Consider the following 14,702-nt stretch of genomic DNA (forward strand, 5'->3'; position numbering starts at 1 on the left):
ACTGTACAAAAAGAAACAGACTGAGAAAAGAAGTCAATGAGAAAGCAACTTCTAGTCACATTCTTTCTCAAAGCTTGAGTTAGAACATAGAACATTACAGTGCAGTACAGGCCCTTCGACCCTCTATGTTGCATCAACCTGTCATACCAATCTGAAGCACATCTATCTTACACTATTCCATGTACGTCCATATGCTTGTCCAATGACAATTTAGGTTTTGAAAGAATTCTGTATTTCACTTAAAGCGAGCGAACTAACTTCCCCATGCACCTGATTTACATTGCTTTGTCGTCTTTGCATGTCACAAAAAAGATTTCTGCTAGACACAATTGTGTAACCACAATTGTGGTTGTCTTACTGAACTCTGATTCATGTGAACAAATGCCAGTATCCCCGATTTGTAAGTGATTTGTAATTATAACTTACTTTCCTTTTCTGTTGTTTCTCCCTTGTATATTAATGTATCTGTATGCATGTTATTCTTGATGTTATGATTTAGAGATACCGGTGTTGGACTGGGGTGTACGAAGTTAAAAATCGCACAACACCAGGTTATTTTTTTAGATTAGATTAGATTAGATTACTTACAGTGTGGAAACAGGCCCTTCGGCCCAACAAGTCCACACCGCCCCGCCGAAGCGTAACCCACCCATACCCCTACATCTACATTTACCCCTTACCTAACACTATGGGCAATTTAGCATGGCCAATTCACCTGGCCTGTACATCTTTGGACTGTGGGAGGAAACCGGAGCACCCGGAGGAAACCCACGCAGACACGGGGAGAACGTGCAAACTCCACACAGTCAGTCGCCTGAGGCGGGAATTGAACCCGGGTCTCAGGCGCTGTGAGGCAGCAGTGCTAACCACTGTGCCACCGTGCCGCCCACTATATTCAAACAGGTTTAATTGGAAGCACACTAGCTTTCGGAGCGACAATCAGACAATCACCTGATGAAGGAGCGTCGCTCCGAAAGCTAGTGCACTTCCAATTAAACCTGTTGGACTATAACCTGGTGTTGTGATTTTTAACTTCATTCTTGATGTTGTGTGCTTGGGTGGATCATTGTTTATAACCCTAGAGAATTTGTTGAGAGTGAACGTCACAAAGTGGGCTTAAAAAGGATGGCTGGGGTGTGGAGGACAACATTTTCAAAATGGAAACAGTATGATTTTTTTTAAAGAAACATTCCATTTTGGGCAGAAAAGGAGAATGATGAGGTTATTAAATTCACATCTCCTTGTCAGAACCAATGACGGTGAAAATGGAAATGAATGATCACAAGTGAATTTCAGTTGTTCTGCAGAAAATCTGAAATTAAGAGTCTAATAATGACCATTGAACTGTTGTTGATTGGTTGTCAGGAAAAGGCAACTGCTTCACTCATGTCCTTGCAGGAAACAAATTGCAGTCCTTACTTGCTCTGACCTATGTGTGACTCCAGACTCCGTAATGTGGGCCTCTGAGTAACTGGGAGTGAGCCATTGCCAAAGTGCAACAAAGGCTCAGAAATTGTGGAAGAACAGATGTATCAGCAAGTGCAGAACCAGCAGCTGTATCTAACAGTTACCAAAATACCTCCACATGAGGAAACTCTACAGGAGACCCAGAAACCTGAATGGCCTTCGCATGTGCAGGATGCATTGCCGTTACAGAATGAGAATGGCCCAGGACACTGTCGCTGAAGAGTGCGGTCTGCTGGAGCAAGACCTGTGACCTGAAGGTCATCCTACACAAGTGGCTGTCAAGGTGAAAGCTGTGTTAAACTTCTGTACAATTTGCTGCTTCCACTGATCCACTGAAGAATTGTGCAAGAGCTCAAACCTCAATTCACAAATATATCAACTTTTCCAGTGCAATTTGTGTCCAATTGCATCATTTTTTCCGATGTGTTTCCCTATGACAAGGTCAATGCTGCAGCCTAGACCGTATGCTCAGGCTGCATAATCATTGTAGTGGGAACTCCATTGCATGATGTGACAGATCTCATCAACAGAAAAGGGGTTCCATTCCATCAATGCACAGTTCATTTCTAATCATTAAGACTACATTTTAGAAACTTGTACCATTTACTCAGAGCGACCAGGATATCTGATTTCTTAAGAATGCTTACACTCCTGTTTTATTTCAAAGCTGATAGCTAACAGGAGACAAGGGCTGCACTCTGCAACCATGGTTGATGACTTCATGATGTAAACCTGACTGAGGCTAAGCCTAGATCCAATGCAGACCATTTTGCAAGGGCCATCATGGAGGAGACATTAGACCTACAAAGGTGTGATGATGATCCTTTAACAAGGCTGTGTTGTCTTTGTTTTTTTTTGTGTGATCATACAAACACAGATTCTGAAAAGTCTGGTTTCAGGACCAGTTTGATTATGGCTAACAATTGCTGCCTCAGGCAAAGGTTTTCAAGCTTTTTAAAAAAAAGACTTTAACTGGCCGCTCTTGAGAGTCTTTGTGTATTTAGCCTCTCCCTATAGCTTAAATCCTCCAACCGTGGCAATATCCTTGTAAGAGTCATAGAGATGTACAGCATGGAAACAGACCCTTCACTCCAACTCATCCATGCTGACCAGATATCCTAACCTAATGTAGTCGCATTTGCCAGCATTTGGCACATATCCCTCGAAACCCTTCCTATTCATACACTGATCCAGATGCCTTTTATGCTGTATTTGTACCAGCCTCCACCGCTTCCTCTGGCAGCTCATTCCATACACATACCATCTTTTGCGTGAAAAAGTTGCCCCTTAGGTCCCTTTTATATCTTTTCCGTCTCACCCTAAACCTATGTTTTCCAGTTCTAGACACTTCCACCCCAGGGAAAAGACCTTATCTATTTACCCTATCCTTGCCCCTCATGATTTTTATAAACTCCTATAAGGTCACCTATCAGCATCTGACATTCCAGGAAAAACAGCCTTTGTGTATTTAGCCTCTCCCTATAGCTTAAATCCTCCAACCATGGCAATATCCTTGTAAATCATTTCTGAACCCTTTCAAGTTTCATAACATCCTTATTCAGTTTGGAAGCAAAAGCAAGGCAGCAGATTGCCTCCTGAATGGGTGTAAACTGGGAGACGGGAGTGTGCAGCAGGACCTAGTGTCCTTCTGCACCAGTTGAAGATAGGTATGCAGGTGCAGCAGATGATAAGGAAGGCAAATGGTGTTTTGGCCTTCATTGCAAGAGGTTGAGTACAGGAGCAGGGATGTGCAGTTACAGTTGTACAGGGCCTTGATGATGCCACATCTGGAATACTGTGTGCAATTTTGGTCTCCTTTTCAGAGAAAGGGTGCATTTTCTAAGCTCAGCTTTGCTCTGGTTTGGTTTGGTCTGGCTATTCACTGAAAGCAGTCAGGCAGTTGTACAAGAAATAGATCCATCCTGATTCCCCTCTGACATTTCTCCTGTATTCCACTCTTTGATTTTACCTTTTGTGCAAAGGGGTAGTTATGGGGATTGTTGTAAGTATTTGGAACAGCAGCATAAAGTTGGGGTGATCTGTTGCATTTTCAAATAGGTTGTTATTATGTACTTTTTTGCATTTCATTCAGTAATCTTAAGTAAATTCTCATTTGACAAGTGCATCCCTCCTGGAATATCCACATAACACCTGCTTAAAATAACTAGCAAAGTTAGGATCTGGGCTACTTTCTCAATGTTTTGAGGGGGTCTGGTCTGGTCTGGCCTGGCCTGGCCTGGCCTAGTCCATAACAAAGTTCCAACTCTTGCAGTATTGGATAAAGAGTGTGCCATATAATCCTGGCATGCTGCACTCTGCACAATTGGAACAGCAATGAGGGGAGTGATGGAGAATGAAGACCTGAGAGAGTGACAGCAGTGTTTCAGAGAGGAGGATATGTATGTTAAATAGGCGGGGCATCATATTCAGCTAGGCAGGCACAACAGGCCAGAAAGAAATGAACTGGAACTTTCTATTATTTAAGTGCTGATTCAAAAATCAAATTACAGGTAATTCTCTTGTAATGCTGCAGTTGCATCGTTTTGTATAAATAATAGGGCCTGTGTGTGTGTGGGGGGTGCAGACCAGCAACAAATACCATGCATGCTTGCTCAAAAATCACACAAAAGCCTAACATCATAGCACAGCCAAAATGAATGTATACATCATATTTATCAATGAAATGAAGGTAAATTTACACATTTAAAAAAATATTGTTAATGCAGGGACAGAGGGTCATCATTGTGTATAAGATAAACTCTCTTATTCCTGTTAAGCAAGCTATATATTCTTACGCTCAAAACACTTTCATATCTGACTTCTCTTCTGGTGTTACAGCCTTTGTTTTACATTCACCATTGCAATTTTATTACCAGGATGTTTCTTGCTAACATTCTTGTCACTATGCTCCTCCACTTTTGTTTAAAAAAAAATGGAATATAGGAGTGTACCTTTCACAGGAAGCTCCTCTCACGCCAGTACCTCTCACAAAGCTGCTGTTAGCAGCTGACATCGGTGCATGCACAGAATGAAGTGCATTAAACTATCACTGCTAGCATCGTGCTGTTGCAAACAGTTATGTTCTCAAATATCATTCCTTTAATTCCTCAGCAACATTAGAAAATCATATTGCCGGAATGTACGTTATCTGAGAGCTACCTGCAGTCTTTGCTTGAAAGGCAGGTAGCCTGTTTCTGAATTTTCTTTGTTGCTTTTCCCGAAAGTTCAATAAAAGTCATTGTTCGCAACTGTTTGAAGGCTTTCCATTATGCAGTGATCCTACATTGAATGATAACGTGTTTTGTTATACTGGGTAGTAGGGAAAGAGTAGCACTTAAGTAGGGTGCTAACATAGTATGACAGCAAGGTCAGGTAGTCTGTCAATTGATTCTTATAGCTGCAGTTACAATGATAGTCAATCAATCAGGCAGATCTGATGTAAATAGCAAATGTTTACAGATCAGAGATTCTATTTGCAATGAAGTGTAACCTCTACCATTTGTGCACCCTCAGAAGCTTTTCATTTCCCTCTCACTACATGTACTCATGGCTGTTATGATTGACCTAGTGCACAGCTAGGCTTAAAATACAGTACCAGTTATCCCTGCAACAGAGTGTATTTCTGTTGCTGATGAGGTCAAGATAGCTTTGCAAGGTGCAACAGAACCATGGCGCATACAGCAGCATAAAAACTGAGACAAATTGCCAGAGCCGAGAGAGAAATCATCCTTAAAACTCCCCAAAATTGAGGCTCAGCCAATTTTTAGCTAAACTCAGTCTAAGGAACTTCTAAAGACTGCAGTTTGAGCAGGAGCTAGACATCTATTTATATAACTATGTTAGCATCCTACTTAAGTGCTACTCTTTCCCTGCTACCCAGTATAACAAAACACGTTATGCAGACAACTAGGGGAAGTTCCTTCTTCACCAGAAGAACAAATCAAAGAATAGAACAGAGTTACCTACATTATAAAAACCTGAGGAGGGATTAACATTAAACTCAAATGCAAATCATAACTCATCTGAATTAACTGAGTGGATAACATCATAGTCATGGTTATAGCTCCAGTGTTGCAAAAATAAGAGCAGAATCACTAAAGGAAACCAAGTGACATGCAATAATGACTATAAATATGAACCTTTTCAAAATTCTTTTATTATAGTAAAGCATCACAAGTTCAAATATAACATAAAATAGATAAGACTGCAATGATGGTTGCCTGTCCTAATAATACAGCCAGACTGTGCACCTACCCAGATGGCATTCAACACGAGTACAATTAAGACCTTTGCTTTTAAATATAAAATAATTCCTCATCCTAAAGTAATTGTTGTCAAGTAGCCTTGTAATCTTGCTGTACTGATCTTCTGCCTGAGCAAAACGTAAATTTTAAGTACATTAAAATTTAAATATACAAAGGATGAAAATTTGCTAAAAAGTTATTTTCCCTCAACCAAAAGCTCCCTGAGATACTGCAAAAATCCATCTCTTTTAAATGTTAATGTAAATCAATAAAGGGGAAGGAGTACTTTCATTGATAGGTAAATAGGATGGTGATTCCTCAATATCCAGACAGATATTTCTGTTTCCAATGACATGCCACATTTGGAGTAGTGGAGGAAGATCCAGTCTGGTGTGTCAAAATGACCCCTCAATGCACATTTCATTGATTATATGGTGATATCAGATCACTCCCATGGCTGAACTTGTGTGGCATGTTTTTCTCAAATTCCTTGGAATATTTTCTATAAGAATAATCACTGGTGGAAGTGTGTTCTAAATTTAAGAACAAGCTTTACACGTTTAGCTATTAAAAGGGTTCTTTATGTCCTACAAAAGTTCTGTTTCTCCAATTCTGGCTTATTATGTACTCCTGACTACCTGTGCTATGCCATAGGTTTCTGTGTGTTTAGCAATCCATGCCCTAAGCTCTGGAAATTTGTCCCTAGACTACTCGCTTCTTTTGACGCTCCTTAAAACCTCTTTCTGGCTGTGGGGTTGGTCATCTATCCAAAATGTTTCCTTCTTTGATTCAATGCCAATTTTGTGTGATTATGGTCCTGGGAAAGGCTATATATAAATGCAGTCTGTTACAGAGTTCTCTTTATAAAGCTAAACATTTGTGTGTTTACAGAGAAATTAATAATTTTATTTTGTGGCATCAGTTTTAGAAACAAGCAATATATTAGAGGATGATAAGGACTGTTCAGATAATATGGATTAGAAATCAATCTAGAGTGATTCCCTTCCCTGAAAAATGAAAGTGAAATAGTTGAATTTTCTCAGTGTTCAGTTTGCAGGCACAGGCAGCCCTGTGAAAAGAATCTGATAGTTTGGCAGCTCTGACTTCTGGTTAGAGAGGGAGTTGAGGCACATTTTCTTTTATCTCACACAGTAGACTGAAGCTCTTTTTGAGCTAATAGACCTTGTATTTGTACTATACCTTCAAGATTCTACCCCCCTGCTTAACTAGATAATGAACACACTCTTTGACTACTAATTTGGTAGCTCATGAATAATAACTGATGGGTGACTGTAGCCCACACAGTTCAGGGTTGGGACTTCTGTTTGATTCTAAAACCCTATCCAAGATCAATCGAAGAATCTTTACAAAAGGAAAAAAGAACACTTCACCAAATCCTTTGACAGTTAGAAGGGGCAGACCAGAATATTTTGAACCAATTCTAACAAGTTGTAAAATTAAAGTTAGAAATATTGAATATATTAATCCAGAATTGAATTGCCACATAAAATACTGATTAGCAAGAACTGAAATCATAAATATGTACACTAGATATATCCCTAATTGATCTGATGAATTTTTTCAACATATTTTTCTAAGAAACATTTTATCACATCCAGTTTTGATACAACAAATAATCTTATAATTTTGTCAGACCTAGAGGCGCAACTAACATTTTCAACCCTGCTTCTCAAAACCAGAACTTAGTTAACATCTCCAAGTTGAATCAGACATAGTTGAGCAATGAAATCTTTTTTTTTGCTTCCAAGTATGCAATGAAATCCAACTTGACCACGTAATGTTGGATTCTGCTCCTTTTACTTTAATCTTAGCCGCTGATAAATGCTGTCTTTCGTTACATTTCTTCCTACAAAATCTTTTTAAGATAGTGCTTCTGTCTGATAACAAATTAAGGAAGATTTTAGCACAACAGACTTGTATTAACCAGGCCTGTTAAAATTCCTTTCCAATCTTAATCATGATTAGAATTTGTGCAGTACTAATATTCTGATTACTGGACTATCACTGAATTTTACCTGATCATCTATTTATGAATTCAATAACATGCTCCCACAATGCCATACAAGACAGAGTGTACACATTTAATTCCACAAAACGCTAACACCAGTGCAAATAGAAAGTTAACAATTCTCCAAGGTTTAGCAGAGTAATGAACAAGCCAGAGCAATACTGAATTATACATATCAGGATGAGCTTAGCCCAGGAATGATGGGACTCTACAATTAGCCACTGGTAATTTCCAGGTGAAAAGGAAGAGAAGATCAGCCATGTTTTGTGCTTCTGATTGATATTCAGTGATTCATGCTGAAAAGTGCAGTATGAGCTGTTCCAAAGCCTCCCAACAACTAAGGCTCAAACTGAAGAGAACAAGTCTGAAACTTCTACAGAAACACTTCTGGACATATACTCTTGTATGTTAAAATGTGAAACTAATTAGTTTTAAAAGCTTTTGAAATGAAAGTTGGCACATGGAAGAGGTAAGGTGCTCTTTGGGAGTGGTCAAATACATGAGTAATGAGAGAATCCAGTTATAGAAAAATCAACATTTTATCATATCAATAGATAAAGCAAAAATGGAGAAATAATAATTTATAGTCTATACAGACAAATGAGAAATACTTTAATTTTTGGATAGCACATAAGTAAACATGACTTTGATCCACTCAGTACTTGAAGTATTCTTGGCACTCTTCGATTTCAACTCAAGGCACTGAATGAAAAGATATAAACAAGCACATAGGTATACATTAGGTTCTGTTGGCTTTGGCCCTATCTATTCATCTACAAAAGCAGTCATTCAAGTAGAGTTAAAAACAACACAAGTCATTGTTAGTCAACTGGTTCATGAGATGTTTGGCCTGGTAAGGGCATGTGGGAGGATGAGAGAGATTCAGATCCAGATTCAGATCAAACACCAACACTACAGGCTGAATTAAGTCTCGACCATTGCGACTAAAAGGTCCATGATCTTTGTGTACTTATTGTGAAGGGGAGAGTGGAACAGGGACGACAGGATTTAATCAGCTGGCTGCTGGTGGCAAGAAGAAGCCGGTGTTTATTATTGCTGCTGACCAGAATACGATAGTGATGGTTTTGGCAGAGGACAATGGCAGTATTTGATGTGATCAGGCCATTTTTGGTCACAAATGCCAAAGAAATGCAAAGTTTTTAAAATTAGGGAGACAGATAAATAAAACTATCTTATGTTACTTTATCCAAATCAGTTTTGTTTCTTTATCTCCCTGCAAGGTTTCCAACTAAGGTGCAAACTTGTGAAATAAGTGGAAAGCAGCCTAAAAACTGACCTTTTTTTTGTTAGCGAATGTTCAAAATAGGATTTGTGGGTTTTACACATTTCAAAAGAATGCTTATTTTACACATTTCAAAAGAATGCTTATAGGGTACTATTTTGGAGGAATAAAGAACCCTTTTGAATAGGTCCAGGGACCCCTCTTGAAAAGGTACTGTGCTCTTTGGGAGTGGTCAAATGCTTTGGATTGTTAAATGCAGACATAGATATTGTTAAGCATATTCGAACTGTTTAGCTGTCAAGCCATTTAACTCTCTGCTTCTTAACTAAAAATAAGTTTAGCGTTTATAGTGTTTGCTATTTCATTCTGCCTGTTGATACAACCCTGAAAACAATCATTATTAGATTAGTACTCAATGACAATTATCACAGTGGGGTGCATGTGTTCAAAGTTTGATTAACAGCTTCAATTGGGTTTAAAGTCTTTGATGTGGAGCTATGAATACAATGCAGCTTGTTCTGCCACAGTGTGGGTTTCGTTAGTGTGAATTCACTATAAAGGTTTGACAAACTGGGGACAGTTTATAAAGCACGAACTTTTAAAACCTGTGATGGCTGTAACACAATTGTATCACCAACATTGTTTCTAAAGCACGATTTTTCTATAACATGGGGTTGCACAAGAAAGCAACTATCGCATTATAGAAGAACTATCTGTACTTGTGTTAATGAGGGATTAAGTAATTAGAGTATTTTAAATATGGGCTTTCAATCAATGAGTTTTCAAATATTAAAGTCATCAACGTACATTTAGACCTGTTTTGTTTAATCTCAGCATGGCTCTTAAGGCCTTTTGGTGGTGAATGCTGGGTAAATTGGCATAGAGGTGCATTATGAGAAAGTGACATGTTCGTTGGGGAGCCATGGGTTAGCAATGGAGCAATAAAGGCCCATGTTAGTGAGGGCTTAAGGGCTTCTCTTGTTGCCTTTTTTTCAGAAAGAGCTGAGCCAGAACACCAAGATAGGCCTTTCACACAACTAGTCTTGGAACGGTCAGTATCTGTGGCTAACTCTGCATTGTTCCTTGGGTTAATGATTGTGACTCCCACGAACACATATCCATGGCAGCAACAAAAATCAGACCACTTCGGGTGCTTAGGCCTGCTCCTTGCTCCTGACTCAGGATCAAAAATTCAGGCCCAAGAGAGAAATAAAAAACGTTCAAGCTTCTAGATACATAGAAATAACCCTTTCATTTTGTATAGAATTCTATAGTGCTAAGAGCATCACAGCATATTAGGGGACATGTATGATAATAGATATTCTGCAGCTAAGGTCTGCTTGGATTGCCTCATTCTTAGAGGTCACTGAATATTTTTTTCCACAGCTTTTCCTGAGTTTGGTGCACAGTTTCATTCCTTTCTTCTTTCTGGTTGGAATTTGCAGTAGGTAATTGGGTGAATAGTTTTGGTGGATAAGCACTGATGAGCTTCATTGTTCCTTCTCTTCATATGTTCATAGATCAGTTCTCAAACAGCATGACAAAACTGACAGGACACTGGACAATAAGCAGGACCTTTACTAATACAGAGGAACCTCAACTATCCGGCATCCAATTATCTGGCAAGGTGCTGATGCTTGGCTAAACTGTTATCTGGAATTCGATTAACCGAACGAAATACTACCCACCATATCCTTCTAATAATTGAGGTGCCTCTCTCCATACTGGTGTTCAATTATGCAATTTAATTTAAGTCAATGTCAGCTTCCCTACATTTTTCTACTTAAAATCTCCAAATTTTTTTTTAAAAGATTAGATTCCCTCCAGTGTGGAAACAGGCTCTTCGGCCCAACCAGTTCACACCGACCCTCCGAACAATAACCCACCCAGACCCATTTCCCTCTGACTAATGCACCTAACACTATGGGCAATTTAGCATGGCCGATTCACCTGACCTGCATATCTTTGGATGGTGGCAGGAAACCAGAGCACTCGGAGGAAACCCATGCACACACGGGGAGAATGTGCAAACTCCACACAGACAGTCGCCCAAGGCTGGATTTGAACTTGGGACCCTGGTGCTGTGAGGCAGCAGTGCTAACCACTAAGCCACCATGCTGTCCTATGCTAAGTAGGCTGTACCTTTAAGAGAGGGACAATGCACTCTATAAACCCACAAAGTTAACCGTAAAACCATATTTATTTCAATGTCACGAGAGATGAATCTTTGGGAGAGTGTCATTCATCACTCTGACACTGTGAAACAAGTACAGAATAAGACAGGAGAAGACACATAACAGAGCCAGAAGACAAGATTGCAAGTTCCGATCACATCAAAAAACTGAATTTTTAAAGTGAAAATGTAGCTGAGACTTACCAGGAGAAGGTATTAAATGAATTTATTGTAGTTAGGGTAGAGCTTCTTTACTGCTGTCTCAAAACTGTCCTCTGGAGAAGAACAAAATGAAGATTGAAACACGTTTATCCATAAATTGACAACATTCAATGAAATGATGGTGCAATTATACAGAATTTCTGTATTTATACATATTTCCGCCCATGATGAATGAGTTTCACAAAATATAATCCAGAGAGAGAGAGAGAGACACACACACACATAGACACAGAGAGACAGAAAGAGAGAGGCAGACAGAGGCTAAAGCTATTAAAGTAAAACCTCAGTTGCGCTGGTGTGTAATGCAGTATTAAGACTTCCAGAATCAACAAAACCACAATCTTCACAAATAAATGCAGAAATGACAAATATATCCCATCACAGTAAAATCCAATGTTGTCCATCACATACCAGGAACGTGCCAGTAAACCAAAAATGTCAACTGATGGAAAGTATATCGATTTTGATATTAACTATTACTATTCAATCATTTGAATCCTGTCGGTAGCTAATGGGCCTGGGGAGCTGCACGAGAGCAAAAGTCCATTTTGGTGGGTGGAGGTGTTATGATGGTTTCCTGCTCCCCCCTCCTCCAAATCTGGAAGTGGAAATGTCAATGCCTAGAAGAAGCCTGTCCCATTTGGAGTCCTATGGAGGGCTAAACTGATACAGTGGAATTTTCACCCCCTCAGTGGAAGTAAGTTTCACCCTTTGAGGTTGCTTGCAAATCTGACTGCTCAGTAGATCTGACAGCAATTTAGTATTGCAGACTGAAACCTGCCTCAAGAAGATGGCATGCAGGTAAACAAGAGGGGAACTGGGCAGGAGGTTTTAAGGTCTAGGTGGAGAGTGATGGGAGATACTAGCTTCTTGGGTGGAAGTTTATTCAGTGTTCTGGTGCATGCAGGTTATCTTCAGATGATATTCCCCATTCTCTGCACTTTAAAAATCTGTCAAAGAACAACAACCTTCCCATTTCCACTTGGCCACCCACAACATGATGGCCCAGGAAGCATAATATTTCAATATAGTGGTCAGGCTGCTGATTTCAGTGCCTGAATAATGGGAGTGAGTTAGGTACCAGTCCTATTTTATCCACATCCCTAACTCCCTCGACCCCTTAAAACACACACCAGAAGTAAAGAAAATGCAGCTCTTGGTTTTGGAAATTGCTGAATGAATATTGCAAAAAGAAGTGATCATATTGAAGGAACATCAGTTACTTTTAGCTGATGGCCTGTAGAGAGTTGTCTTGCTGTTACGAGAGTGCTTGGTTGCTGCTTATCATTGGTGCAATTTCCAGGTAGCTAGGTGCTCATGCTCATTGGGGTTGATGTTGGAAATACAATGCCGAGGGCAACATTTCAACTTTCATAGAAGTAGATAATAGAAATATTACTGCATATGGGTCTCCAGAGAGTACAGGACTCTGGATTTCTTTTGCCATTAGGTTAAAATTTTCCTCATATTTTAAAGTGGAAGCAGACAAATAGTTGATGCTTTATTAGAATGTCATGAAGCTATCACCAGTTTATTTCAGCCTTTTTGCAAATCTTATATTCATAAATTGCAAAATCTTGCAGAATTACAATGTCACTTAAAATCACACCTTCGTCATCACTGCTTTGATAACCTGGCCTGTTCTTGTAACAGAAGAAGGTTGGCGGAAGAAACAGCTCTAAGGCAAGGGCCCTCTGTTCTGGAGTTGGTTTGACTTCACTCAGCATCACCACATCGTCTCCATCTTCTTCCTGTTCTTCCATCTCTGTAAAATCAGTCATAAAAAAAACTAAAGGAAATGCTTGAAATACTCAGCAGATCAGGCAGCATCTTGGCAACAAAAAACAATTTGCGTTTCATGCCGATGAACCTTTTGGCATGTTGGGGGTTTCAAGAATCAGTAATTTCCTGGAGCCAGCCTCCCAGCAGCATTGCAAACCCCTCTGCCTACTTCAGCCGCAGTAACAAGCCACCTTGCTGAGATGTTCCCGATGTTGAGGCTATTTTTAAAGTTATTAAACATGGAGACTTTTTACCTACAAAGAACAGTCTGTTGCTGCTTCTTCACAACCGCAAGGCCCCCTGTTTTAATTGGCTCAACAGCTTTGAGAATTCCATCCATTATCATTAATTGGAAGGTGAACCTAGCCTCTGGCTAATAATTGGCCAATTCAGGGAGACTCACTATTCCCTCCACACTGCAGACTTCTCACCCTTAATTGCCCATATGGCAGGGATCGGAAAACAGATAGGCAAATTAACTTGATGTTGTGGTTCTGTTCGCTGAGCTGGGAATCGGTGTTGCAGATGTTTCGTTCCCTGTCTACGTGACATCCTCAGTGCTTGGGAGCCTCCTGTGAAGCGCTTCTGTGATGTTTCCTCCGGCATTTGTAGTGGTTTGAATCTGCCGCTTCCGGTTGTCAGTTCCAACTGTCCGTTGCAGTGGTCGGTATATTGGGTCCAGGTCGATGTGCTTATTGATTGAATCTGTGGATGAGTACCATGCCTCTAGGAATTCCCTGGCTGTTCTCTGTTTGGCTTGTCCTATAATAGTAGTGTTGTCCCAGTCGAATTCACGTTGCTTGTCATCTGCGTATGCGGCTACTAAGGATAGCTGGTTGTGTCGTTTCGTGGCTAGTTGGTGTTCATGGATGTGGATCGTTAGCTGTCTTCCTGTTTGTCCTATGTAGTGTTTTGTGCAGTCCTTGCATGGGATTTTGTACACTACATTGGTTTTGCTCATGTAGTGTACAAAATCCCATGCAAGGACTGCACAAAACACTACACAGGACAAACAGGAAGACAGCTAACGATCTGCATCCATGAACACCAACTAGCCACGAAACAACACGACCAGCTATGCTTAGTAGCCACACACGCAGATGACAAGCAACATGAATTTGACTGGGACAACACTACTATCATAGGACAAGCCAAACAGAGAACAGCCAGGGAATTCCTAGAGGCATGGTACTCATCCACAGATTCAATCAATAAGCACATCGACCTGGACCCAATATACCGACCACTGCAACGGACAGTTGGAACTGACAACCGGAAGCGGCAGATTCAAACCACTACAAATGCCGGAGGAAAGATCACAGAAGTGCTTCACAGGAGGCACCCAAGCACTGAGGATGTCATCTAGACAGGGGACGAAACGTCTGCAACACAAATTCCCAGCTCAGCGAACAGAACCACAACAACGAGCACCCAAGCTACAAATCTTCTCACAAACTTTGAATTAACTTGATTTCTCTCTGCACAGATGATCTCTGGCCTGTTTTGTATTTCCAGCATTTTCTGTTATTTCAAATTTCTTGT

The 14,702-nt window shown here is 40.1% G+C and overlaps 1 protein-coding gene across 1 annotated transcript in view; it reads right to left on the bottom strand.

Annotated features, from left to right (window-relative positions):
- Window positions 1-5,589: 5,589 nt before the first annotated feature.
- The window catches only part of LOC140480088 (uncharacterized), a 32,771-nt gene continuing 23,658 nt past the window's right edge, over window positions 5,590-14,702 (bottom strand). Inside the window, exons 9-11 of the mRNA XM_072574762.1 lie at window positions 12,988-13,143; window positions 11,361-11,431; window positions 5,590-8,442 (exon numbers count right to left, since the gene is read on the bottom strand). Coding sequence (XP_072430863.1) covers window positions 11,373-11,431; window positions 12,988-13,143 — 215 coding nt within the window. The 3' untranslated portion in view covers window positions 5,590-8,442; window positions 11,361-11,372. The remainder of the gene's footprint in view (window positions 8,443-11,360; window positions 11,432-12,987; window positions 13,144-14,702) is intronic.

Source organism: Chiloscyllium punctatum, chromosome 1 (genome assembly GCF_047496795.1).
Source record: "Chiloscyllium punctatum isolate Juve2018m chromosome 1, sChiPun1.3, whole genome shotgun sequence".
In the NCBI taxonomy this organism is placed as follows: Eukaryota; Metazoa; Chordata; class Chondrichthyes; order Orectolobiformes; family Hemiscylliidae; genus Chiloscyllium; species Chiloscyllium punctatum.